Raw genomic sequence first — 27192 nt, forward strand, 5'->3', positions numbered from 1 at the left:
GAAGGACCTGAGTGTGCCCTGCCATCTCGATGCCAGCGTCCAGGAACTCGTCAAAGTCTTCACTGAACTTCCCCGACGCCACCGCCAGCTGGCTGCTAGAGCCTCTTGAGGCGTGAACCACTTCACCTGCAGACTGGTTGAGGTCGGCCGCTGTCTGGTTGAGCTCACTCTGCGCCTCCTGAAATGTCTTGGAGGCTGGTGGGATCTAAAAAGCAAAGTCAGAGTTACTGCACTGGGTTTTTTTCCAAGCGTTTATTAACTCCCTATGCTTATGATTTTTTTTTGTTTGTTTGTTTTTTGCGAGGGAGGCTTCGTTCAACTCACATTTTCAATGAGAAGCTTCTTGCTGGCCTCTCCTATGCTCTTGAGAGCCATGTCCACGTCCTTCTGACCAGGCAGACAGTTGACGCAGTTGTTCAGTGAATGAGACACGGCCTTGGCCACCTGCAGGTTCAAGGATGACCGACGGAACATTAAAAACAAATCCCAAGCGTGATGATCTATAATACAAAACGCTATTGCATTAACAAGCAGCACCACCTTGGTGTTTATCGCTACCCAGAGTATTAATTAAGTTGGGAAAATGAGATGGCGAGGCATAAATCATTGAGAATGTTTTGCTGATAAAATATGACACCTGCTTAATTACGACGCTTTCCCTTGGCTAAAACGACAGATGTTGAGCTGCTTACTTTCTTCTCCTACATGTAAATATTTACCAGAAAGACTGAATTATCAGGCAATTGCAGGTGGAAGGAAGTTTCATCACTTTATATATATATATATATACACGCGCGCGCGCACACGCACACACACACACACACATTGTTGTATGTATATTTCAAAATGTATTTGAGAAAAGTCGGATACATGCCCATGTTCTAGGCAGATACTTAAATCTGCCGACTTCAATTCGGGTGCCAAAACAGTGTTATCGGGACATCCCTGGCATAAAGATCGTCTTATTTTAGTATTTGGTACAGTTCTGGATCTGAGAGTATTCTGTGCAGAAAAAAGATCAGCTGCACAAGAGATGGCACAAGAAATGCGTCCAAAGTCCAAATTCATATTAAATGCTCTCAGATCTCACCTGAGCCAACCTCTGCTGGCTCTCAGCATCTCCGGGACAAGCAAGTGCTTCCTTGGCCTCGTGGATGAGAAGCGCCGATCCATCCATGACGTCGCGGGCAGAGTCCAGCATGGCGGCGGCGGCTTTGGGATCGGTGGTGGATGCGGCTACTCCGCGGGCCGCCTGTGCCAGCGTCTTCAAGGCCTGTGCTGTCTCCCTGGCTGCTATGCCTGCCGTATGAGTTATCGTGAGCATCATTGGAATGCATGAAATACGTTATTTGAAGTAGAGCTGGGGGATTAAGTGATGTTATCAATTAAATTATTTAGCAGGCTGATTTTTTTTGTCCTTTTTTTTTCAATTGATTTATTTTTCGCATATATATATATATATATATATATATATATATATATATATATATATATATATATATATATATAATGTATGTGTGTGTATATATTTTTTTCTCCTGTAGAGTGTACGCTTTGAGAAAAAAACAAACACAGCTGATTTTGTTTTGATTTAAAATAAAGAATACATAAAGGAAAATAAAACAAAAGGCAAATCTTGATTTCAATCCTGTATTTATAATTTTCTTTTTCTGTAATCAATGGGGGGGGGAAAAAATAATCAAAGATTCTATTTAAAAGCCATATCAGCTACTTCGTTCACAGTCCCTACCTGTGTAGTGTTCATTGCCTTGTGCAGCACAGGTAAGTAGCTGAGCCATGGAGGACCCGACTGACTTGGAGGTGCTGCCCAATTCCTGAGCGCACTTCTCCAACTAAAGAACCATTCAAGAAAACGCAGCCTTAATTCGAACTTCAATTGCAATTTCTTATTTTCATGAGTAAGCTGACTTTTTCTTACCGATTCTCCCGGCAGCGGTTTCAGCTGTGCATTACCGGCAGCCAGCCTGGCGTCCTGCAGCTCACTTTTCAGCGTTTGGATGGCGGTGAGTGCGGAGTCGATCTCCATGGGGCCACAAGCATCATGAGCCTAGAAAAAAAATGCAAATTGGTTTAAAAAAATGTATATTAAGTGTACATATGGTCTGACATCAACCAAGGTGAGCAACCTAGCAGGAAAAATGCAGTACTTTAATTATTCCCAGTTGTCTGATGTGTTTTCCTCAAGGGTTCGAGTTCTTAATTTTCAAAATGTTATAAGTTGCATCGACATCAAACATCACGGACAACTAAAGCACAATTATGTTTCTCCGTCTGCGATACCGCTAAGCTCTTGTTTTTATCTGATGAAGTCACTTGTCGCTTGGCACACTTAATCAGCGAAGCAAATTAACTCATAAAAAAGCAATTCATAAACGATGAGACACGCTTATATTTAAATACTTTCACAATGTAACTACTGCTATGTATCAACTACAAAATACAAATAAAAGTTTGACTTCTACCTTCTGTGCAGCTGTCCTCAGCTCGGCCAGGCAAGTGGCCAGGTTCTTGGCACACTGACCCAGTTGCATGGCTGCAGCCTGATCCGTCACCGTGGGAACCGATGACTTTGCGGAGGTCACCATCTTACTACCCGGCTGTATAGCGCGTGGAACATAAATACTTCTATTAAATCTGCTTTGTAAAGCAAAACTCCATAAAATTTATGACAAACCGTATTTCCTCAAATAATGCCCGTCCCGAATACGCAAGAAAAAATGACACAAATGCCTCAAATAGAAAAAGTGGGGAGTTTTTTTTTTTAATCCTGGACTTCAATTATCCTCAGAAGAGGATAGTTCGTGCGTGGGTTTTTTCCCCCTCTCCCTACCCAGCGTTTTCCTTTCTGAATTCTGACTGTAATTTCCCCAGTGCGGGACAAATAAAGGGATATCTTATCTCTTTTCTCTCTCTAACTGTCCCTACTCAATTTCTTAGATGGTCTGGCACACATCTGGACGTTAAAGAGTTACCAATCATATTTGAACTCTTTTGCTACGCAAAACAGCAGCACCTGCATGGGCACGTAAATGGGCTTAGATATGGAGATGCTTTCCCAAATGATGATTTGTGGTTCCACTATAATGTTGCGTACATCTACGTTTACGTTCCGGAAAACTACAGAACATTAATTCCTTGTTCTACTTTATTTCAGTCCCTTTAAACTCCACTTCACTTGACATCCATTGTAATACACCGGTAACATTGTGTAATAGCCACCTTCTGTTGAGCAAATAACCCCCCGGCTACCGTTTGTTTAAGTAGAACAGTTGCATCAATGAGATCATGTCGTAACTGCACCAGAGTTTAAAAATAGGTTGTGGGTCCATTTTTAAATTGTCCCAACATGGAATAATGGTTATACATATACTTTGTTCAGCCTCATTCCCAAAGTAGTCGTGACAATTCTGGGGCATCAAGTTTCAACATCCCCTTACCATAAGCACGCGCGTGTAAGTGTGAGAGTGTTATGGGTTGCACCTGTAGGAAGTTCTTGCTGGCAATGATGAGGGCAAGTTGTGCACTGATGTCATCCGGTTTGGCCTGACTGCTGCGCACCCCCTGGACCAGTTGAGGGATGTGGTCAGCCACCGCCTAAATCACACACACACACACACGCACAGCAGTCATTGGTTAATTTTGAATTGTCTCACAATGGTATCAATTGGATTTTGTTGGGTGTTTGCTACATCTCAAAGTAATTGGAGCAGGAAATAGATTTTTTGTGCTTGCTACCATCAGGCATGACTTGAGTGCTGACAGAGCGGGCTGCTAAAGTCATCAAAACAGGAAGTTCATCAAGATTTGGTGATTATACTAAAATAAGGAGGGACAAGGCATTGTGATCTTGTACAGTAAGAGAGGAGAAAATGTACAGAGCAAAAACATTTAGGTGTCCTAATGACCAATATCTGTGCAACATTCAGATTAAAACAAAAAAACTGTGGAAATAGTGGACCTGAAAGTACATAATCACTCTACTAACATGAGATAATATCGGCATTCTGAAATTAGATAATTCCCCACACAGCACACCTCATGACAAACAAATGTGCTGCTGCAACACTAGTTGGGATTTCATTTATACATTTAATCATTTTTACATTCAATAAATAAACTAATCACGCTCACCTTGCAGCTCTGAACCAACTGCTGGTGGGCGGCTGTGTTCTTGTTGGAGGCGGCGGCATTCTGAGCGGCGGCGATGGTTTGCGTGGCAGCCGCCGCACCTTGCTTGGCAGCATTCTGAAGCACAAAACACACACACACACCAAATCACATTTTTTGTGCAGCCATTCAAGGCCTCTGAGTTGATGCCAACTTAGAAATCGCAAATGTGTGAAAGAAAGTGACGTAAAATGATAGATTGCAAACTGGGCCTTTCAAGAAAATGCAAGCTGAAAGTGACAATTTCGTTTTTTGTTTTTTTTTTTAATCCCAGGTCATCTCTGCCCGCTTGGCCCTCAATCTGATCCCTGCAGACCTCGAGTCTGTTGAGCAGCTTCTTCTTGATGGCGTTCTGAGCAGCAGCGTTCGTCGCCACTCGAAGACCCTCAGCAGCCTCCCTCAGTCGCTGCTGCTGATCTTCGTTCTCGGGATAGGCCGCTGCACCCTGAGGGAACGCACACCGGGATGAACAAGCACACACACAAACACACACACAGATATCTGTACATCAGCACACAGCATCTACCCAAAAGCCAAGTGGCATTTTAGTAACTTGAATTTCTGGACCCAAAAAGGGGTCCTTCCAGATTGTCTGAGTCCAAATCATTGGGCCTCACTTGTCCTAGTATGAACAAAAGTGTTGGGTCGCAATCCATCCAGTTTCTGCATCACTTCATAAGTTTAGCAATTTATTATCGAGGGGCCGGGCTAGAAAGAGTCGCGCCAAAATCTCCGTCGTTGATCAAACGAAGACATTGTGGACAAATCAAACGGCTAAATTAAAGAACTTTACGTGGCCCAAACTAAATAAACAAATAAATAAAGACAAAATAACAGACACACACACAATTTCATGGAGAAAGTCTTTAACCTTCCAATATAATGGGACAGCTGTGAATATTATGTCTACAAAGTGACTGCTCTCTTGATAATTTTCGTTTGAGACCAGTCAAGTGTACTGTATTCCTGCCTTCTGCTTGTTGACGGTGATTTAACCAAACCGGTCATTTGCATAATTATCAAAGCCTGCTAACTCCAGAGGGACGAATGACGACATGACTTCCATGAGCGGGCCAACACTAACAAGCTTTCCAAGTCCCAGCCACTGTCTGCTATGACAATACAACATGCAGAAATGGATTGGATAAATAGATAAATTCGACATATTAATTGGATTTCTTTATTTAAAAAGCAGTAGTTTGCATTTTTTGGCACGTTTTTCAGACTTTAAGAGTACATTATTCTGTCGTATTGAAGGGGATTTGCTTGACTTGGCGCTACTGCGGGCTTCCGTATCGTTTCACCCTTCGTCCCTATGCTCTGCAACGTCAAGTAACTGTGCCACCTGGCGTTGAAATGCCTGTCATTACAAGTCCAAATGAAATGAATGCAGTGGTTGACATCGAACCTTAATTGTGTACCAACCTTTGGCGGGCCGGATTATAAAGACCAACGGGCCGGATTTGGCCCGCGGGCCGTAGTTTGCCCACCTCTGGTCAAGGAGGAATGTGTGTATGTAAAGAGACAACTTGTGGTAAATTAAGGCTTAAGTCAAAGTAAATAGCTGGAGGGCGTCTGTTCATTGTCACAGTGGAAAGTGGGGAGCTATTCATAGAGTTTGATCCAGTTGACAGATAAATTAATTTCATAAATGACTCACGCTTTGTCTTATTGTAGTATGTTAACCCTTCATAAGTGTCATGTCATACGTTACACTAAGTCTCGGAGTCGGCGTATTATTAGTTGCGACACCTTTAGGCTTCAGATGATTCGAGGCAGGAATGGGTGTGGTGTGACAGTGATTTGTTCGGGGTTATTACAACGGCTAAATTTGGATCAAACAGCAAGTGAGCTGCATTAAGCCGCACTTGGAATCGCAGTGACTTAACATTCATACACGTCAGGGCCAACTTCCAGTTTGGGGATGTTTTCGGTGCTTTGATCATGATCCAGACCCAAATGAGTGGAGCCAAAGTGAAACAATGAGCATAGGCAGAGTTTTGTTTTGTAATCCTCTACAGACTTCATTAAAAAACTAAAAGCACAGCTCAGTGTCACGTCAGATGTTTTTAACTCCAGTTTACAGAAAGAATGGCTTTTGAGGATAAGTCAATACTCACTCACTGCCCACTTCATAGGATTTAATATGAGAGAATTATCAAAATTGCTTCATTTTGGTAGCGGTAATTAATGAAACAACAACGTTGACAGTGATATAGAATGTATTGCATCACACACAGCTTTCGTTAATAGAGTTCTGAAATTATGCAATGTTGTTGGATGACTGGACTGGGCAAGTGTCATGAGGAAATGTGCATTATTTTCTTTCCAGACACTTATTAAATTGCCTGATCTTTTGCGCTTCAATGTTGGCAACAAAGTGTATGCAGGAAAGTGGTTAAGAGTGCACGATTGTCTGTTTCTCATGTGTTGTTTTGTGTTGAGAGGGAAGAAATTTAATCTGTGCTGTATGTTTCACATACAGTACATTTAACAATAAAGTTTATCCAATCCAATCCAATATGTTCAATTTCAACACCGTTCCAGCCAGGCTTACGTTAAAAAAATGTACTTGACCACTGAAGCACTAGCTTAATTCACAATGTTATGTCAAAGCTTTTATGGACAGTCTCCGAGGTTCAATTTTGGCAAAACTTGAAAATTTGTGATTCGCAGTTGTGCTATTCAATGTATTTTTATCATAGATGTTAATTTTGATTCACAAACTGAAGTTTTAAATTGCTCATTTCAAGTGTTGTAGTAGTAGTGGGAGTAATTGAATGGCCAGTGGTTAATGCTGAGAGAGACTGAAGTAAATACCTTGGCCGCTTCCACCATCCTGGCAGTGGCATCGGCCAACAATTTAGCCGCCGCCAGCAACTTTTTGGAGTTGTCCAGGTCCACCTCGGCTTCGGCATCCGACCTCATTGCGTTCACCAGGTCCGAGGTGGCCTGGGCCAGCACCCGGGCCTGACGGACCATCTCTCCTGTCAAGAGGGCAGCAGAAAACACGGATTACCATGGGAAGATCATTTTACAGAAGCAATTTAATCGCAAAATTTGGGCATCATGATAAAAACTTGTTTTGGATTTTGGAGTGACCTGCGTCTCCCATGGAGGTGAAGATGCTCTCAGTGACGGTCATGATGGTGTCAGTGGCTTGGTCGTAGCGACCGATGGGCTCTCCTCTGGAGGTGTACTGGCGGACGTGTTGCAGCAAATCTTCCAGAGCTTGACTCACCACGCTGGCTGCCGCGCTCACCTATCAAACATGACGGGAACTTCTCATGAGACTCGTTTTGATCACTCTAACCAATTCCCCCAATCGGTGAAAAAATACTACCAAGTGACCAGGAACAGAACAATGAATAGATGGCAACCATCTAACCATCTCAGTCGGAGTAAAAGGGCTTCAGAGATCCATTCAAAGGAAACATGATGTCAAATCTCAAATACGCAACCCATTAGTACCTAATCTATTTTCAGTGAAATACAGTATTTACATTCCTGCCAAATGTATAATATGGATACGGAACTGGATTCAATTAACTCATTCAGTCCCAGCCAATTCTGGACCAAGTCTGAAAAGACGTTTAAAAACGTCTTTGGGAGTGAATGAGTTAATTTTGATATTACAGCTTCTTACATGGCATAGACCAGGGATGAGCAATTTAAATGATGGAGGAGCCCAGCATTTTTCATCAGCGCTACAAGTAGGGCGACATAGGAGAACGCGCTTCCTTATCTGATGGACGACAAAAATGCCAATTTAAATATGGACAAAAAAAGTTTGTTTTTTTTTAACCAATGCACATTGTACAGTGTATTTTTTTGCTACTATGTTGTTCTGCATGTCATTTCAAATCCACAAAAATATTTGTTCTACTCACATTGTAATACTGCATAGGCAGTATAATACCCAGCCTAACAAAGCAACCTCCCCACAGGAAGGCTGAAGCCGGAATCGAACCCTGCACCTGTTCACTGTGAGGTGGACATGCTAACCGTGCCGCGTTTAGTGTGCGGACGCACACCAAAATGTTATGCTAACAACTGAGATACTAAACGGCCATAAAAAAAGAAGACAACGGACACCTTGGCAAAGGTAATAACAACCGACCTGTTTGAGGAGTTCTCCGTCCTCTGTGGCCGAGAGGCAAGCCTGGACGCAGCTCTCCACAGAGCGGTCTACAAGCTTTCCGGCTTCGATGAGCTGCTCCTGGCAAACCGGGGAGCTGATCGTGGGACTCACCACCTACAAGCACATGAAAGGAAATGTCATGATGATAAAGAGAGATGAACATTTGACAAGGTTTATTCCGTTCGATGCAGTACCTTGGCACACGCTACCAGTTGCGAGGTTGACAGGGCACACTGAGTGGCAGCGGCAATGACTCGGTTCTGAAGAACCGTGTCCTCTGCGACCTGGGCCACGTTCTTTGCCTTCAGGACCAACATGGCGGCGGCGTTGGCCACCGCCTTGGCCAAGTTCATGAGGACATCCTGCACAAGGAAGCAAAACCAAAAGAATCATTCACTCGATTTGAAAATGTAATGCATTTCTTGGATGGAGGGAATGCGCAGGTGCAAAAAGTTCTGAAATTTCCCCACGTCTCACACACACACACACACACACACACACACACACACACACACACACACACACACACACACACACACACACACACACGACTACATCATCCAAAAGGGGCGATATTAAAGTTTACATGTCAATGTCATGCCCAAACTCTAATTTGTGTTTACGCATGCCAAACATGGCATACTGCCCTGATTTTGATGCAAAAGAGTGATGCAGCGAGGATTGGCCATGAAAACGCTACGTTCCAACCCACAATAGCACACAAAGGTGAAAATGCACCATTAAACCCAATTATAATGGTGCAAAGTTTAGCATAATACCAAAAGACAGAAAATCTGCCCGCAAGCACAGTCAGACAGCACCTTCGTTTATGTTGTCAAAATTGTATTTATGTTGTGTTACTGTTCCAATCTGAAATCGTTCACTGAAATTGCAAAAAGCTATTAAAATTAATTGGTTGCCCTTGCATGTCCGCAACTATGACTTTTTCTTCCTTTTTTTTTTAAAGCTCAACTATTTTTGCTCCCACAGCTCTTCACAACAAGCTTTTATGAAAATTTGGGGAATTATATAGGTGTGTTTTGGTGAAAAACAACATTTTGAGGGGAAAGTGCTTTGTATGGGATCATAATGCATACTGTTAACTGATTATATGAGACAATTTATGTTTTTGCATGTGGTTTTTGATCAACTAAATTGATATTTAAAGTGTAAAATTCATGAATAATTAATACTGTACATTATCAGCCGACATATTTTTCCTTTTCTGTAATATGATTGGTGGAAGGAGTCTAAATGCTTGAATACTTTTTCAAAATAGTCATAATAGCTGAAGGTGTAGACACAGCTTGAAGTGCACCATTTTGACAAGTGAATGAGCACCACGGTTACCTGGAACCTCTCATCGGTTTCGTTCTCTCCAATCTGACGGAGGAGGTCTCCACTGGCTTGGCCGATGCTGCCTGCTGCTGTCAACACCGTCTGTCTGGGCTAAAACACACATACGCGCGCACACACTGCTTGAAAAAGGGCTCCTCCTGAATCTGTTTGAGGTATTTTACATTGGCTCAATTCTGCATTTCAAAATATTACAACATGAAAGAGCATCTCTAATTCTCCACCATCCTTAGACACACACAAGTACCGACAGTAAAGGGACTGATAAGGGCTCATTTTTATGAGCTGACAATTGTTTCTCCTACTGCAGGAGAAACAAACAACTGTAGGAGAAACAAACAACTTTGAACAAATGTCAGGACGATCGTTACAGTCCTGCAGCACAAGTCCATAAACTCCATTATTCATTAGTATGAGAGTCAACAGGGCACTTGCTGTCTTCCGTTTAAGAAGATAGCATTGCCTTGCAGCCAGCGTCACATCAGTCACAAGTCTTTATGCAGTCAGCACAACATTCACATTTAATAAAATGTCAAGACAGAGTCGTATTACTCATAGATTGCACATTTCATTCCGGACCTCTACGCGGATAGTTAATTTGGGCACAACAAAGAAAAGTAATTATATAAAAAGCCCCCATGTGTCACCACAACAAATAAATAAATAATCCTAAAAATTAAATAAAAAAAGAAAACACCTTGCTTGTTACCTTGTCCTAATTTAAAGTCTATTCAAATAAACTGCCATTTTAACCTCTAAAATATGACGCTAGATTTAAAAATAAATAAATAAGCTGTATTTGTCATTTTGCTATTCTTGTTTTAGTTTAAATGGTGAGGTATATAACACTCATTGAACAGAAAGGATTGGGTACATTCAACCATTTGAAATGCCAATCTTAAATAATTGTTTAATAATAATTTTAAAAAAGAATAAACCATACATATCAAGTATAGCATAGACAATATATATTTTAAAATTATTAGCAATATTTAAATAATATTTCTATTCAAAATAAAAATGTGCAATGAACAACTGTACATTGTTCATGTGGGGTGTCGGGGGCGGGGGGTTCGGGGAGGGATGGCAATACTGTAATTATGAGGTGATGTATTTTTGGGGGTCTGTGATACAATTTACAAATCAATCGCTCATGGAGTTTGCCTAATCCTTGCAAGCCCCAAACCCAATGTGGGAAAAAAAATAAATTAAGATTTAACAGCTTCATTCTTTGTCCGTATGACAACCACACACACATTTCAGTGATACTCATCTTGTCTATTTTTAAATATTACAAACAGATGTCTGCTTTAAGTCACAGCAAATAAACCTGCCATTAACGAGTGATTCCCCTCACCTCTCCAGAGGCTGGCTCCACGGCTTTGAGCAGGTCAGACACGGCTCCCGCTAGTGTCCTGGCAGCCTTCATCAGGTCATTGCCGCTGCCCACCTCGTCTTCCATGAAAGCCGCCAGCAGCTTAACACCCTTTGACATCTCGGTCAGGTTGGAAGAGATGGTGGTGATGGCGCAGCCCACTGCCGTGTAGTCCGTGTCAGTCGGGTCACCTAGTGGGGAGAAATGATTCAAAAAGTGACATTTTGAAGAAATTACAGAGACAAGAGAAAAAAAACCCGAACATGGTGGTGGCTACTGACCAGCAGTGAGGTTGACGACGGAAGCGGTTCCTGCAGTGATGGCGTCAACCTGAGAGTGAATCTCGTGTTTGGATTCGTCCATCTTGTTCTGGATCCAAACCTTGGAGGCCTGCACACAACATCAGACGTGTGCGGATTAAATGTATTCATGAGATACACAGTACAGGGTCATTGAAAAGTAAGTACTTTTGTCCATAGAGTGTATGTGACGTTGTACTATGGCTGTGGTCACATTCATGATCGAAACACAGTATATACCATGTCCTGTCCTAATGGAGGCAGATCGTCGACCTCCCCAAGGTCAATCTGGGCCTTCTGCACGGCCTGCATACTGGTGTTAATGGTTCCCATTAGAGCTTGCTGGGCTGAACTCTGCAAAGGAAAACAGAAGATCCTTGAATCAAATTTCCAATGGTAACAGAGTAACTCCTTTCCTCCAAGTAGGACCCCAACCATTTTAGGACTCTTCCATTTCATCATGAAAATCATCAAAACATTAATGTTGACAGTGAACCCCTAGATTACATCAAGCAAGTTAGACAGCAGTATTTAGCTGGTCTGGTGGAGCACTGTATCAAGTCATGACAGTCTGATTTTTTAAAAATGTAGCCACTGGCCCCTTGCCGTATTTTCCGCACTGTAAGGCGCACCTAAAAGTCTTCCATTTTCTTAAAAAGCTCACAGTGTGCCTTAAAATCCTATGCGCCTTGTGTATGGTCATTACGGTAATACATCGACCCCAAAATGGCTCCTTGCTAAATGCATGCTGACAACGCAGAGTTCAAACTTAAGGCGATCGGTTACGCAGTTGAACACGGAAATCGAGCAGCGGCAAGAGAGTTCAGCGTTAACGAGTCAATGTTATAATTTGCTGTTGGTTAAGTGAACTGTGTCGCTTTCATGGAAGACGAGGTGGGCGCTTCAATGCGTTTTACTGACATCTGATTGTTCTGTAGCAACGCCACTCACAGCTGTCGTTTTGTTCAAAGCTTCTTTGATCTGTGACGTGGTTACGTCGGCGCTGATCGGTCGAACCACGTGCGTACGTGCTCACGCGCGGAGAGTGGCGGACTATGGACTGCTGAGGCGCGCTTCACTCGAGTGGCGTTGCTACAGTTCTGTTGGTATTTCCTTGAGCGTAGCGCCATCCAGTGGAGGCATTGTAGGTTGCGTCTTATAGTGTGGTGCGTCCAATATATGAAAAAAATTACAAAATTGCCCATTCATTGAAGGCGCACCTCATAATGCAGTGCGCCTGTTAGTGTGGAAAATACGGTCAGTAAAATGTTCACTCGAATCATTCTGTGAGCCAGCATAGCCTTACCAACGGTGGCATGTGTCCACGATGCATCTGACCCATGGTGATCTGCTGCTGAGGAGACGGCATGGAGCCCACGCTGAGCGACTCGGTGCCGATGGAGCCGGATCGGATCACTCCGGGCAGCGCCACGGAGCCGTGTTCAGCCCGGCCCACGCGGTTAAACTGCTGTTGGAGGATGGTGGACCTGAAGGCGCGACCGAGCAGCATTATTTAGTGACACACAACAAAAGAAAGATGAGATCGCTTCGACAGGAAACTGAGACGAGGACGGCAAAATGAGTCCGGGCGTCTAATCAGGAAATGTGTGGATCGAGCTTTCGCTTTTCCAGTGCGACAAAATTTCCTCGAGAGATTATCTCCTGGGATAAATTCCAGAGGAGGAAGCGCTACTGTGGTGAAATGAAGTCCTGGAGAAGAGACGTGTGAACTGTGTTGGTATGGATGAGGAAATTGGGGGGGACCCGGTGCAATATGTTGTTTTTGTTAAGACGATGATGTAATAACATTGCGTTATTGTAATAACACCATCATATCACAACTGATAAGAATAGACTGTCGCTCAAGCCTCTGCGTATTAGTTATTCTTCAAGATTAAAGAGGCCTAAAGACTTTCTTTCCTCATTCAACTGACTTTTTGCAAATAATTTTTGGGAGTGAGGGAAGTGGGGGGCGGTATTGTTTATTCCGATTTTATCTCAGTTGCACTTCTTTTAAATACAATGACGAATTAATTAAATGAATTATTATTAATATGAATACTATAGAGGCCATATTGTAAGATGATAATAAATAAATGTTTTCCTATTTTGGGGTGGCTTACGGACTTACTTTTTAGGCGATACAGATTCCTCAAGCATGGTTGCTTCCTCGTCACCCTCCAGTCCAAAACGATCCTTGCTTTGTTTCTACATAGGGTTTATTAAAGAGAAAAAATATGCCTTTGTTAATGAAATATAGCATACAGCTTGTCTTGGGTTGAAAAAAAAATGAGAGTGATTAATCGAGCAAAAGGTGCTTCAACAAAGCAGACGTTTGTGTGCGCGCAAATAGATGTGATCTCCCTTTGAACGATGGCCGTTTGCTCATGTGGCGAACGCCTGCCTCACCTTTTTCAGGATGATGTCGATGTAACCCGCAATGAGCTGGGAGATCTGCTCGCCTTCGGTGGTCTGCACAGAGTAGTAACTCTCCTGGTACTCACCAAAGTCCTGCACAAACAAAATTAAACACTTTCAACTGTTTTCGCTTCCGCTGTAAACAGAAAAAAACTGACGACACGCAAACCCAAGGTAATTAGCGGTTCACAAGGAAGGAGGTTAATCCCACCAAGCAAGCACTCATCTGAATTAACGCAAGAAAAGGGAGGCCAATTCGGTTGTTTCTGCAAAATGTAATCCACGTTGCTCAGTGACATGTGGCTGCACATGCAAGGTGGAATATCGATGAGTGAGGAGAGGCGTTCGGTCAAACAAGTGCAAGAGGGAATTTAAGAAGTGAGAGAAATGGTCGGGTTTGACTGAGCTCTCAGAGTGCTGATTTATCAACAGAGAGGCACGGCCAAGTGCGCCTCAGGGTGAGCGGAAAGGAAGAAAAAGACAAACACTGCATTTGTGTAGAGAGGAACGACCAAACGGTGGAATCACAAATTATGAACACAATTTCTGGTGTGAAACCGAATATATACAGCAGAGTGCTGTTAAAAAAAAAACGCACTTGTTTGATTCCATTCAAACTCCATCCTAAAAAACACGACATGACCTGGGATGACAATTTCAGCATCACGGGAGTCTCACGGTCAGTTGTAGAGTTGAACTGCGTTGAGTCATAGTTTACAATCAAAGACCAAAAGTCTCACTTAATAGGCAGAAGCCTGGCATGTTAACATGCACGGCAGACTTTCTTTGCGGGACTTTGCAACCATCTATTACCGGTACTTGAAATTTGAGTACATTAACCAAATCCAAAGTGTCCGACTTGTACCTCAATATTTAACTATTAAATATGATTTTAAAACGACTTTAAAATACATACAGTGTATATATTTTTTGAAATGTACCGGTAATTTATATTTCGATACACACACACACAATTATCTTACCAGGGTGAAGCTCTTGGGTGAGGCGGCCCACCTCTTGACAGTGGTGAGCGGCCACTCTTGCACCACATCTTTGGTCTTCTCGTCCACTCTCATCACAGACTCTTTGGTGATGCCCAGGAGGCGCGGCACCAGCTTGTTCTTGCTCTTCATCTTCTCCTGTGTACGATAAAAAACATGACGGAAACATGACGAAAACATGACGAAAACATGACGTTGGACAGATGTACCATGCTAACTTCTGTGAACTGTAGAACTGTGCCGCGCCATACCGAGAGCCGTTTCAATTTTTTTTTCCCTCCAAAAGAGTTAACAACATACTACACAGTCAATCGTGAGTATTGTCTTCTTTCGGAGAGGAGAGATGTTGACACAGCTTTCCGATTGGATTTGATAGGATTGAGCATGTGTGTCTACGGATGAACTCACACACAGCTCTTGCCTTTGACGCATTTTGTTAGCATCGCTTGATTCTTGCCTGCCGACCAAAATAATTCATCTGTCAACCTGGACTGGAAACTCAAAATGGCTCCTAAGTGGAAACGTGACTGAAATGCTTTTCATATCGTCAATGTCAATGCGTCTGGGTTTATATTTCCAGCCTGTAAGACAGGGGTGTCCAAACTTTTTGCCAAGGGGGCCAGATTTTATGTGGTACAATGTCGGGGGGCCGACCTTGGCTGACATTCTTTACATTGAACAACAATATTGTTCAACAAATTTTAGTAAGCCAGTCTGTTTCACATTTCCATTTTTATTTTAATTTCAACAATCTTAAGAATTTCTTTTGGTTCATTTGAAACAGGTATATCACATGCAACTGCTTATTCACTTGACTTTTTCTTAAACAGAAGTCTTCTGAGTGCAAATTGATTGATTTGAAACATAAAATGTATCACCATGACTTTTCAATAGTCACAAAACCTTTGACTCGAACAACAGGGAAAGGAACAAATCCACAACTGCAAGGATCATTTGAACTATGACATATCAGTCAATATAAACACGGAGTGATGTCTTGTTAACTCGTGAGTGATGCCCTCTAGTGTCTAAATGCTATTACTCATTTAGTGAATGCTATTACTAATTTAGCCACTAGAGGGAAGCAGTACTCTATGAAACATCACTCACCAGTCTACGAGACCTCAGTCAATGCAACACGTGTTCCATTGCGCCCAACCTGCGGGCCAGACGGCACTGATTTTATGACAGGGGCCGAGGGCCGGATGAAATTCGAACACGGGTCGGATTTGGCCCCCGGGCCGGACTTTGGAAATGCATGGTCTAGAGCAGGGGTGTCCAAACTTTTTGCCAAGGGGGCCAGATTTTATGTGGTAAAATGTCGGGGGGCCGACCTTGGCTGACATTCTTTACATTGAACAACAATATTGTTCAACAAATTTTAGTAAGCCAGTCTGTGTTTCACATTTCTATTTTTATTTTAATTTCAACAATCTTAATAATTTCTTTTGGTTCATTCGAAACAGTTATATCACATGCAACTGATTATTCACTTGACTTTTTCTTAAACAGGATTCTCCTGAGCGCAAATTGCAACATTTGAAACATAAAATGTATCGGCATGACTTTTCAATAGTCACAAAACCTTTGACTCGAACAACAGGGAAATGAACAAACAATACACATATCCACAACTGCAGGGATCATTTGAAATATGACATCAGTCAATATAAATGTTGATTGAACTTTTTAAATTTTACTCTGGAATGAAACTTAGGACTGATGTCGATCTTAAACATTTATTCAGAGACTTATTGCCAGCTGACAAATGATCTTAATGTGACGGGTGATATTGAGATCTGGATTGAAGCACAAAGGGCAGGTCTGGCTCAAAAGCAGTGGTATTGATGCGCAAAATGTCTCGCAGGTGATCGTCTGTTAGCCGTGTCCTCACACAGCTTTTATTTATGTTCATAACCGAGAATGTCTTCTCCCACGAATACGTCGACCCAAACAAGCTCAGCATTTTCTTAGCAAATGCTCGAATCTCTCGGAACTTGTCCTTATTCAGCTGTCGGTAAAAGTTGCCGAGAGAAAGTTGCTGGTGCCGACTCCGGCTCTCAGCATCACACTGCAACTCAATGAGCTCGAGCTGCGAGTGGTCTGGCGCATCATCTGTGTCCACGGAAAAAGGTGAAGAAAACAAAGCAATGTCCTTCTCGATAGCTGCAAAATCTCGAAAGCGTTGTCTGAACTCTTCAGCCAGAGATGAAATAGCTGATGCGTAGATCCTTGTTTGCGCACTGACATTGCTCTGTGGGAATGTGGTCATGATTTCTTGTAGCGCTGGAAAGTGTGCAGTATTGGGTTGGGTCTGCGACAGATGTCTTTCAAACAATTTCATCTTAATTCCAAAGGCTTTGATGTGTGAATATAATTGGCTTATGACTGCGTCTGGTCCCTGGAGACTGGTGTTGAGGATATTAAGGTGCTTTGTAATATCAACCAGAAAACCCAAATCAGACAGCCACATAGGGTCACTTAGTTCTTGCATAGGTTGTCCCTTTTCAGCCAAAAACTCACTGATTTGCTGCCGAAGAGAATAGAAGCGTGACAGTGCAGAACCCCGACTGAGCCAGCGCACGTCAGTGTAATAGACAACATCTCCATATTCCGCATGAATCTCACTTAGAAATTGTTGAAACTGACGGTGGCATAGCGCTCTGGAGCGGATATAGTTAATAGTTTTTATCACTGGTTTCATAACATGTTCGTATCGGAGATGTTTGGCACACAGAACTTGCTGATTAATGATGCAATTAAGTTTTACAGCTTTACCTCCTTCTTCACTTACTTTGTTACTTATTAGTGTTGCTAGTCCACTTCGATCGGCGGTCATGGATGGTGCACCATCAGTAATAATCCCAGAAATTTTATTCCACGGGAGTTTCATGTCATTCACGGCAGCGCAAACAGAAGAGAATATGTCCGTTCCTCTTGTTTGGGTTTTCAGGCTCTCGAGGTCCCGTAGTTCTTCAGTCACGTTCATTTCATTGTCCACTCCCCTCAGAAAAACAAGTAACTGAGCAGTGTCCGAGGCGTCTGTGCTTTCGTCGCAAGCCAGCGAAAAAAAATCAAACTCTTTTCCTGGGTCTCCCAATTGTCGTTTGATATCCGCTGAGAGTTCTTCAATCCTGCGAGCCACAGTGTTACGTGCCAGCCAGACTTTGGCAAACTCTTGCTGCTTCTCATGGCATATTTTCTTCACCATCGTCATCATGTGGTCTTTGATAAATTCACCTTCGTTGAAAGGTTTGGAACGTTTTGCGATTAGCGTTGGTACCGCGTAACTCGCCGCTGTGGTGTTCTCGTTTGACTCTCGAGCTCTTGCAAAATACTGCTGCTGTGAGATTAAACGAGCTTCAAACTGCTTCAATTTCTCGATGCGTTCCTTGCCTGTAATCATGTCGTACATGTCAGCGTGTCTTGTTTGGTAATGTCGCTTGACATTATAATCTTTAAAAACAGCCACTGTCTCTTGGCAAATGAGGCAGACACAGTTGTTGCGTATTTCAGTGAAGAAATTGTCCAATTTCCATCCATCCTTGAATCGTCGTCCCTCGCAGTCAACTTTCCTTTTTCTGTTGATTGTCGCCATTTCAATAAACTGGGAGGTTAATATGAACACGGAGTGATGTCTTGTTAACCCGTGAGTGATGTCTCATAGAGTGCTACTGCCCTCTAGTGTCTAAATGCTATTACTCATTTAGTGAATGCTATTACTCATTTAGCCACTAGAGGGAAACAGTACTCTATGAAACATCACTCACCAGTCTACCAAACCTCAGTCAATGCAACACGTGTTCCATTGCGCCCAACCTGCGGGCCAGACGGCACTGATTTTATGACAGGGGCCGAGGGCCGGATGAAATTCGACCGCGGGCCGGATTTGGCCCGCGGGCCGGACTTTGGACATGCTTGCTGTAAGAGAAAGGATTAAGTCCTGTAATGAAAATAGATGAGATGTATTCATACATCTGCTACCCGCACTATCGATTAAAACCTCCAACGACAGCCTTGATCTCGCTGAGAGACACATGTGATTGTTTCATAAATAAATGATTAAACATTGAATAGTCTTCATATTGAAGGGTGCACATTATGGAAAGTGGACTATTTGACTGTTCACAGTCAAAAGCTAAAAGCGCTAGTCAGCGTTAGCTTTTGAAAACCGCCACGCAGACGAATCCTCTAAGAAGTTGGCAACTTTGCGGTTGGCAATGCGCTCTCTGCATACACCACACGCACTCATCCACTATTTAATTCACAAGTGTAATAAAGCGATTTCATTGTGGTATACTGCCTCCAAAAGTTTAAAAAAAATAAATCAATAAAATAAATTAAATACACATGATGCTTTTATGTCCTTCTGAAATAAGTAGTGACCCCCCTAGCATGAAAGTCATTCTCACTTTGGCACAGTGCAGTTGAAGGGGCGGGCTGAGCAGTGACTTAGTTATAAATTGTGAAAAATGCGTATCACAACTCCTTTAATCTAATCCACATGTTTTTCAAATTCTTATTATTTTATGCATATTTTAACTTCTTTTTATTGGGTTTGCCGTTATCAGAGTACACTCTCTTTCTTGTCACACAGGCAGAACAATTTCTTGGCAAAGGGCCGTTTTAGTCATGCAATGTGTCAATGTTATGACAATACAAGAAGGAAGAAAGACGTTTGGTTCCCAGATTAAAAAAAAACAAAAACATTTCCAATTTGGGTTCCTTCCTTCCTTAGATATGAAATTCTGGAAAAAAGGGGAGGGAAACGGTTTGAGACACAAACTGTATTTGTCATTACCAATCAACGATTATTCTCAGAAGAAACCGAAGAAAAAAAAAGATTTCATGAGCCCCATTGCAGACGGCGAACAGATGGACAGAAAGATGGACAGAACGTGACGTCGGGCCAAGAGGTCCACTTGTGTAAAAGTTATGGAGGGGAATGTCAGTTGCGTGGGGTCTCTTGGGGGTTATGAGGTTGGGGTCGCTGAAGGCCAGTCTATTTTTAAATGCTGCCGCTCTGTCAGATTACACTCAAGGCGGACCCCAAATGACAAAGGTCGAGCGAATTCCACGTGAAAGCCGAGACGAGGCCGAGAGGCGAGCGCTTGAGATTTGTAAATTTCAAGATCAAAATAGAAGCAGTGCATATGTATCAATTATTTTCTGCCAATTATTTTGGATTTATCAATGTGGATTTCCTTTTTTACAAGGGGTACGGTATATTTTACAACTTCAATTTGATGGCATCTTAACCTATGAAGACAGTAGATAGATGGGCCAAAAGAGTAAATTAATGTGAATTACCATTAAACGTAAAGAACTCTAATTTGAACTCATTAAAAAATATACATACAAAATTCATTATTTCCCATGTTGTCACTTAGGGCCACCACAGTTTTTCGTGAACGTCAATGCGGAAACTGAAATAAATCGGTCTATTTCAAAACGGTACATTTATATCACTAAGTCACTTTGAAAAGTAAAACAATTACAATTGACTGAGTTTTGGACATATGACATACGGGACCTTTAAATGGGTAAGGGAGGAAGGGGCGAGGCAGCCAACCAACCTTGTCAAGTTGCCTGTTGCAAATATGACGTTATGACTACTACAAGTAATCAATGAATAAAATAGCCAACTAATTGCTACTATGTGTCCTACTAGTGCTGTTGCTACATTTTTGTTGTGGTCAAACATACTGAGAAAATAAAGTAAAATCTGTGTCATTGCTCCATGTACAGCACTTTGTATGCAGCGATGGCTGTTTGATAGTGCTCTATAAATACTGTTGACTTGACTTGACTTGATTATATCACTATCGGATATTGTAGATTAGGGTAGCCTGAGTAAATAAGTGTGCCTACGTTCAGGCTTAAAAAGTCTTAAATTTGATTTTGCTGAACCTGCTGATAACCTTCTTTCATCCACAGTTGAGGTCTGTTCTTTTGATAATGTATTTCCATGACGTGTGTCCATATTACACCATAAAACGTGTTGTCAAGTGTGCTATGATATGTCATAAAATGTTAAGATGGTCAAGGTAATCGATAATCTCCGATCGCATTATAAGATCAAGAGTGGGAGACCTTCTCTGATTAGAAGACATTGGTGGGTGAAAGAGGACGAGACATTTCGTGCTCAAAAATTAAATCCCTTTACTGTACAGTATGTTGGATTTTGCAGATGTCCTTGAGTGTTCTTATGGTTTCGACTGGTTTTCACTGCATGCGCAAGGAAAACGATCAGCGGGGATATTTGTTACAGGACATGAAAGGCAGTAAAAGTTAAAGTGGACCCCGGACACCAGCTGGATAATTTCCTTCAACTTCCTTTTTATCCATTGAACTCTAAAAGCTCAGAGAAAAGATGTCACTCGGGGGATAAAAGTCTTCCACTTCATTCTTGCAATTTTTTGCTCTTTCCTCAATTAACTCAAATGCATTAAGAAGGTAGAACCGCAGGCTGGCTTTTCATCCTTGAAATCAAACCGTTGTGAGCTCACCTTCACCAAGAAGAACGACACTCCGTAAGTCCGCAGAGACCTCGCCAGTTTGACGTACTTCACTTTGGCTTCGATCTCTGTCATTTCGCCACAGTTTTTGTGTTCCTGAAAGTGACAATGCAGCTTTATTAAACTTTTGGAAGATTGGTTTTGTGTAGAAAACCTCATCAATAAATAACCACGTGGCCTCACCTGGAAAATTTTCTTCTCAGATCCTCTTTGCTTTATGTACTCTTTTGGAAGAAACTCCTTCAAGCTACAAAGATTTCAAAAGAACCCATAACATAAAAAAATGCAAAGAAGATTCTACATGTGGATAGGCCATTTCTGTGAGGTAAAATTAAGATACGTACTCTAAGAATCCAGGTTTGTGTTTGTGCTCAATATAAGGTCCAAACTGGATCTGGGCCTGAATGCCGCCGAACTCGCCGGCCTTGTCGAAGGACACGGGGTGTGAACCATTCAAGATGTCATCTCGAGCCTAAAGGAGAAGTAAACTCCATTAACGTTAATCCTTGTGGTTAATATGTTACACCAAACTGACATCCATAAATGGAGAATTACTATTCCAAATAGAACGAGGGTGATAAAATGTCAGCGTCACAGTCTACTCCGAATCAGCATAGCTAACTCTGGGATGAAGTGGGGTACGGTCTGGATTGCTCGTCAGTCAATCATAGGGCACAAAGAGACAACAGTTACGACTCAGAGTTACACCTATTACAATATTTGAGCCTTCAATTAACATAACAGGCATGTTTTTGAAACATGGTAGGAAGTAGGCGTACATGGAGTAAACTAGTACAGGAAGAACATGCAAACTATTTGGTTCACCTTGCATTCAAAAAAATGGACCTGCTACTTTTCACTAGTTTGAAGTCCCTCAAGGTTCTATTCCTCGAACATTTGTGTTCTTTCATTTTTTTTTTCTCTCTATCTGACCATCTGGCAGTCATTCTATCTGTCCGGTAGCCGTCTCTTTGTTCGTCTGTCAAGCTATCCATCTGGCCGGCCATGCGTGCAACCGTATGCAAACGTCAAAGCAAGTTTTACCAAGAGTCAACCCAGGTTTTACAATTAGGTTCAATTTTACAATACCTTGGGAAATCCCACAGATATTAAGATGTGCATATGTGAAATGTTTCAACATCCTGACATTCTTAACCATCATTACAAGGGTAAAAAAAGAAGTTACCAAAGCAAAATTTTAACTAAAATCAAGAAAATATACTCTATGAAGACACCAGACAGATGCATCGCAAGGAACAGCATTTGCAGAGTCACAATAGGACCAATTTCTGAATATTATGGTTTTTATGGAATGTTGAAAACAGCTTTGTTCAGATTTCACTTAATCGTTAATTTGCCGACAGTTTACCTGTCACATGAAAAATCCTATTGAACATATTCAGACAAGGCAAATCTCATCAGATAAGGTTGGAAATTATTTGACCTCATGTAGGCAAGTTAGGCTCACTTCGGCACTGTCTTTGGAGCCGTCGACGTATTTTATTTTATTTTTTTAATGTTCGACAGATGCCATATTTTGCCCATGATTTCTCATCTGAGAAACCAACTACCACCCCCTTTGCTGAATTATGGCCGTATGCAAAGAGTTTCTAAAACGTCACTGGATTTCCTCAAGATGATCTCACCCACTTCTTAAAAGTGACTCAACCCGCATGTAATCGCTTACAGTGATTCTGGAGAGACTTCTAAGCAGAACCAGACCCCGGCGCCACATTACTAGCTGTTCTCGACTTCTTACAAGATCCAGCTGACAAAATGTGAGGTACTCCATGACCTCACCCCCTGGCTTCAGGCTTCCTTGTCCTACATTCCACTTGCTACTATCCTAATATCAGTCTGCCATGGTTGCCACCTAAGTGAATAGACAATATGCAGAACCCGTCTCCCAGTTTGTTCATTGTTGGATTTTAATGTTTAAATTGGAGGGGGAAAACCCCCATTAATGCACTATACACATTTTTTCTTCCTTTATGACAGCCATGATCTCGGCACAATTCCAGAGTGAGTATTTTGTTCTGTCATCAACCTGGCATTGTTCAACTCTGGTTGTGTTTTACTTTTCCTTGAAGGCTTCCCTCCAAAATTTTACAACAAATAGTAGCATTGTCTGGTATGCTAAGAAGGGTCCACTAAGTACAAAAGAGATGAACAGACTTTGCCTTTTTTTCTTCTTTTTTTGCACTGGATGGAACAAGACACATATATGCCTATTTTAATGTGGCTGAATGGGGGTCCAACCTGCACGTAAAGAAGATTGAGTTGGACCGGATCTCGGGAGTCGACATTTTGGTCCGAGTAGAAGAACTTGCGACGTAGCAGGAGTGTCTCGCTCTCCTCCACGCCTTGCTCCCTGAATGTTCTGCTGTGGTCCAGCCAATTCACTGGCAAAACAATTTACACAACATTCATATGTATGCATGGATGCACGCACATTCGATTTTGGTAGGAATTTAAAGCTGGCCTTGCATGCACAAGAAGCCTTTAGGCTGGATAGTGACGATGTTCTTCTTAAAATGCAAACTTTTTAAACATGCATGTGCTTCAGGTTCATTGAAGGCTCTAAACCACAGGTGTCAAACCCAATGCCTGGGGGCCAGATGCGGCCCGCGGGTTCATTTTATGTGGCCCACAAAAGCAAATCACGTGTGTCAACTTGCTCAAATCTGTACCGAAATGTCAAATTGTCATGTGTAATAAACAACGTTGAGATTTTGCAATCATTTTGTTACCCTGTTTACACTCACTTGAACAATAATTCAACAAATTATTATAATTGACTTGAGTGATCTCAAATCTAGTCATCTATTAATTTGTTGTGTATAAGTGATCATTTCGTGGTTTCGCTGTCATATTGGACCTCCGAGGGAAGCCATAACTCCAAATTGGCTCGCGACTAAAATGAGTTTGACACCCCAGCTCTAAATTGTCTTTGTGCAATTATTAATTGCAATTCATTGTGGGTTAATGTAAAAAAGAAAAAAAAAACATCTTCATGTCTGAAGACTACAGATTTTAGATAAACTGCAGAGAGACAAGAATGATCAGAATGATTTTCCTGGCCTCCTGAATCATTCTGACAAAACATGTTGCTGTGAAAAACACATAGAGGCTATCCATTTTTGTAATTAAAAAAAATTACGTTAATGGGGTGTCCGCATTTTGGCCATCCCATTAAAGTAAAAATGAAATAAATGACAAAAGTGAACATTTGAGTTTTTCCCAGGACGGCAACGATTTGGCATGCTACCTTTTAAAATTAGGATTCTCAAAACCTGCTCCAACAACAATTTTGAAGGAACTCACAGTCATCGTCAGTGTGCAATTTAGCTTTGAGCTTCTCCATCTTCCGCTCGTCGCGTAGCAGCGTTCTGTCCTTCTTTAGCGTTCCCATCCCATCCTCTTTCTTCTCCTCCGCCATCTCCTGAATCAGCGAGTACTCCTCATAGTTGGTGATGCCTGCAGGTAAACCAAGAGGAAATAGTGATCACAATGGCTTCGATGTGGACTGCGGTTTATTATTCTCTTAATATGATATGAGCTATTCACTATTTTTATTGCTTTTGGCCAGTCATGCAAACGCCCCTTTGCTGACACTCATAGAAAATTACATTTAGTATTTGTATCTCCAGGCAACATGAGAGCGATGTGGTTAGCGCGCCCTGCCTGACAGTTCACAGGTTCGAGGTTTAAATCACATCGCCGGCCCAAGTCGTACCTATTCTACTGCATATAGTGACAAGAAGCTCCCCGACTGTTTTGGAGTCATCCACCATGATGGTTTTTATCGCCCCGTCCAACATTTTGATTTTCTGGGGCCTCTGCTTCTTCTTGTATTCAAGAATGTCCTGCAAGAAGAGAGAACACAAAGGTAGGAGAGAGAGGAAGAGAGAGAGATAGAGAGGAGTGAAATGAATGAGCGATGAAGCACAAAGCGAGAACGAATGTGCCCACGGAGGAAAATGATCATATGGGTCCAGGTTCTCGCATGGCTGAGATGAGCGAATAGAAGACACAAAAAGCAAATTTAGCGGCTGCCTATCACAGCCCGCTACCTCCTTTCGGTTCAATTACAATGAGGGGAGATTCGGTGGAGAAGGATTGGTCACAGTCATGCATTCTACTTTTGATGCATTTAGAGCAGAAAACATGAGCAGCTCAGTGGATGGCAAGTATTAAAAAAAAATGAAATTAAAACAGAGCGGATGTCTTGTCCAAAATGTACTTTTAAGTTCAGTTCGTGGAATCAGTTTTCCCCAACAGCTATTTAGCGATCCTCGAATAGGGGTGATCTTAGCCTACTGATTTTGAAGAGAAGATTTTTTGTTTTAGCAGTGCCATAGTGATCACACACACACACAAACGCGCGCACACACACACACACACACACACGCACGCACGCACACACGCACACGCACACACACACACAAAGAATCCAAGAAAAGTTCATTTATTTCAGTCCTGCAGGTCAATTCTAAAAGTCAAATTCATTACACACTTTCATTGAACACCAGAAAATACTTTGCAGAAGGCATATTCCTACCTAACTTCCACATTAAGAATCATATGGATTGTTTCCTAGGTACAGTAATATATATATTTTTTTGGGGGGGGGGGGGGTTGTTAGCTGCGAGCCACGTTTATTTATTTGTTTATTCGTTTAATCATGAAATATTTCATTTTGTGTTGTGAACCGAAATGAGTTTGACTTTTTGAACTACAGAAATAATTTACGCTTTCCTCAATGCATTATTCTCGTTTATTGAGCTGCATCGCTAAACAGAATGTCACTATGAATATGGTAGATGGTACACTCATTTATAGCACTTTTGCTTTGTACTTTAATTATTTAAAAAAAAGTAATAATAATAACACATCCAAATGGTGTTATTTACCCCATTGCGGAGCATATAGTAGTCCAGCGTCCTGCCAGACTCCAGCCAGATGCCTTTTCTGGGGTCTTCATCAGATAGGAACAGACCATAATCTGAAGCTAGAGCACAAACGTGAGAATTTTAGTGCTGTCATTAAAAAAAAAATGTGAGGAAACCATGTGGACAAATATCGTCAATAAACAATCAAGAATGGGTTAGCAAGGCCTCTGAGTTCCGCCAGAATCGCAATTCTTCATTTTCAGGACATTTTGGACAATTATATACTTTGTAGCGGCAATTTGTGGAAGGCCCTTTTCTGTTCACACTTCACAGTGTGCAAGGTCCCCTAAAGGCATGCTAGGATGAGTTTGGTTATTAACAACCACCACTGACACATTTAAAATCAACTACACCAGATATGGTGACCCGTCTCTCCCTTTGACCTCACACATGTTGTTAATGGAAACACAAATAACTAATCTTCACCTCGTCACTCTTCATTTTCACTCTGGAGATGTGAAATGGTATGGTGTCCCAATACTTTTGTCTCATGCCAAGTGATATGACAGTTCCAGCATTCTCACCCTGCCCGGTCTGCGCCTCTGGAACTCTCTCGCGTATGATCCTGCAGGAGTCGTAGACCGCTGTGGATGGCTCGAACTGCATGGTCTTCACCACGTTGCAGTGGCGGACGCAAATTTTCAGTGACAGAACCACCATGTTGGCCGGCTGGGCTGCAGCTCACCTCCTGCATTGAAGAACAGTAACGTCAAAACTACTGATATTTCTTTCCACATTGAATATTTAACAATAACACCTGTGAAAGCAGTACTAATTTGTGCGGTGTGAAGCGATTGTTACACTTCTGAATAGTTGGGGGCGGGGGGGCGGACACCCCACCAAAACGGATACTATTCCAAGTAGCTGCCCCAATATTGATTGATCTTTTAACACAGGGGTGTCAAACTCATTTTTGTCGCAGGCCACATTACAGTTACTGGTTC

At 42.0% G+C, this 27192-nt stretch overlaps 1 protein-coding gene across 5 annotated transcripts in view; it reads right to left on the reverse strand.

The window, feature by feature from the left end:
* tln2a (talin 2a) overlaps positions 1-27192 on the reverse strand; it is a 79061-nt gene that overhangs the window by 23165 nt on the left and 28704 nt on the right. For 4 of the 5 annotated variants that reach the window (XM_052062814.1, XM_052062812.1, XM_052062816.1 and 1 more), the window contains exons 3-31: positions 26773-26933; positions 26210-26307; positions 25033-25162; positions 24621-24773; positions 23556-23698; positions 21641-21768; positions 21480-21543; positions 21288-21392; positions 14761-14916; positions 13769-13870; positions 13491-13567; positions 12666-12846; positions 11600-11713; positions 11342-11450; positions 11043-11251; positions 9680-9778; positions 8524-8691; positions 8309-8443; positions 7291-7450; positions 7009-7175; positions 4505-4633; positions 4153-4266; positions 3502-3615; positions 2484-2618; positions 1940-2068; positions 1751-1853; positions 1091-1299; positions 325-444; positions 8-205 (exon numbers count right to left, since the gene is read on the reverse strand). In XM_052062814.1, coding sequence (XP_051918774.1) covers positions 8-205; positions 325-444; positions 1091-1299; positions 1751-1853; positions 1940-2068; positions 2484-2618; positions 3502-3615; positions 4153-4266; positions 4505-4633; positions 7009-7175; positions 7291-7450; positions 8309-8443; positions 8524-8691; positions 9680-9778; positions 11043-11251; positions 11342-11450; positions 11600-11713; positions 12666-12846; positions 13491-13567; positions 13769-13870; positions 14761-14916; positions 21288-21392; positions 21480-21543; positions 21641-21768; positions 23556-23698; positions 24621-24773; positions 25033-25162; positions 26210-26307; positions 26773-26908 — 3885 coding nt within the window. In that variant the 5' untranslated portion in view covers positions 26909-26933. Of the gene's footprint in view, positions 1-7; positions 206-324; positions 445-1090; positions 1300-1750; positions 1854-1939; positions 2069-2483; positions 2619-3501; positions 3616-4152; positions 4267-4504; positions 4634-7008; positions 7176-7290; positions 7451-8308; positions 8444-8523; positions 8692-9679; positions 9779-11042; positions 11252-11341; positions 11451-11599; positions 11714-12665; positions 12847-13490; positions 13568-13768; positions 13871-14760; positions 14917-21287; positions 21393-21479; positions 21544-21640; positions 21769-23555; positions 23699-24620; positions 24774-25032; positions 25163-26209; positions 26308-26772; positions 26937-27192 lie in introns of all 5 variants that reach the window. The other variant, XM_052062813.1, reaches the window with a different exon arrangement.

This window comes from Hippocampus zosterae, chromosome 4, assembly GCF_025434085.1.
Source record: "Hippocampus zosterae strain Florida chromosome 4, ASM2543408v3, whole genome shotgun sequence".
Taxonomy (NCBI): Eukaryota; Metazoa; Chordata; class Actinopteri; order Syngnathiformes; family Syngnathidae; genus Hippocampus; species Hippocampus zosterae.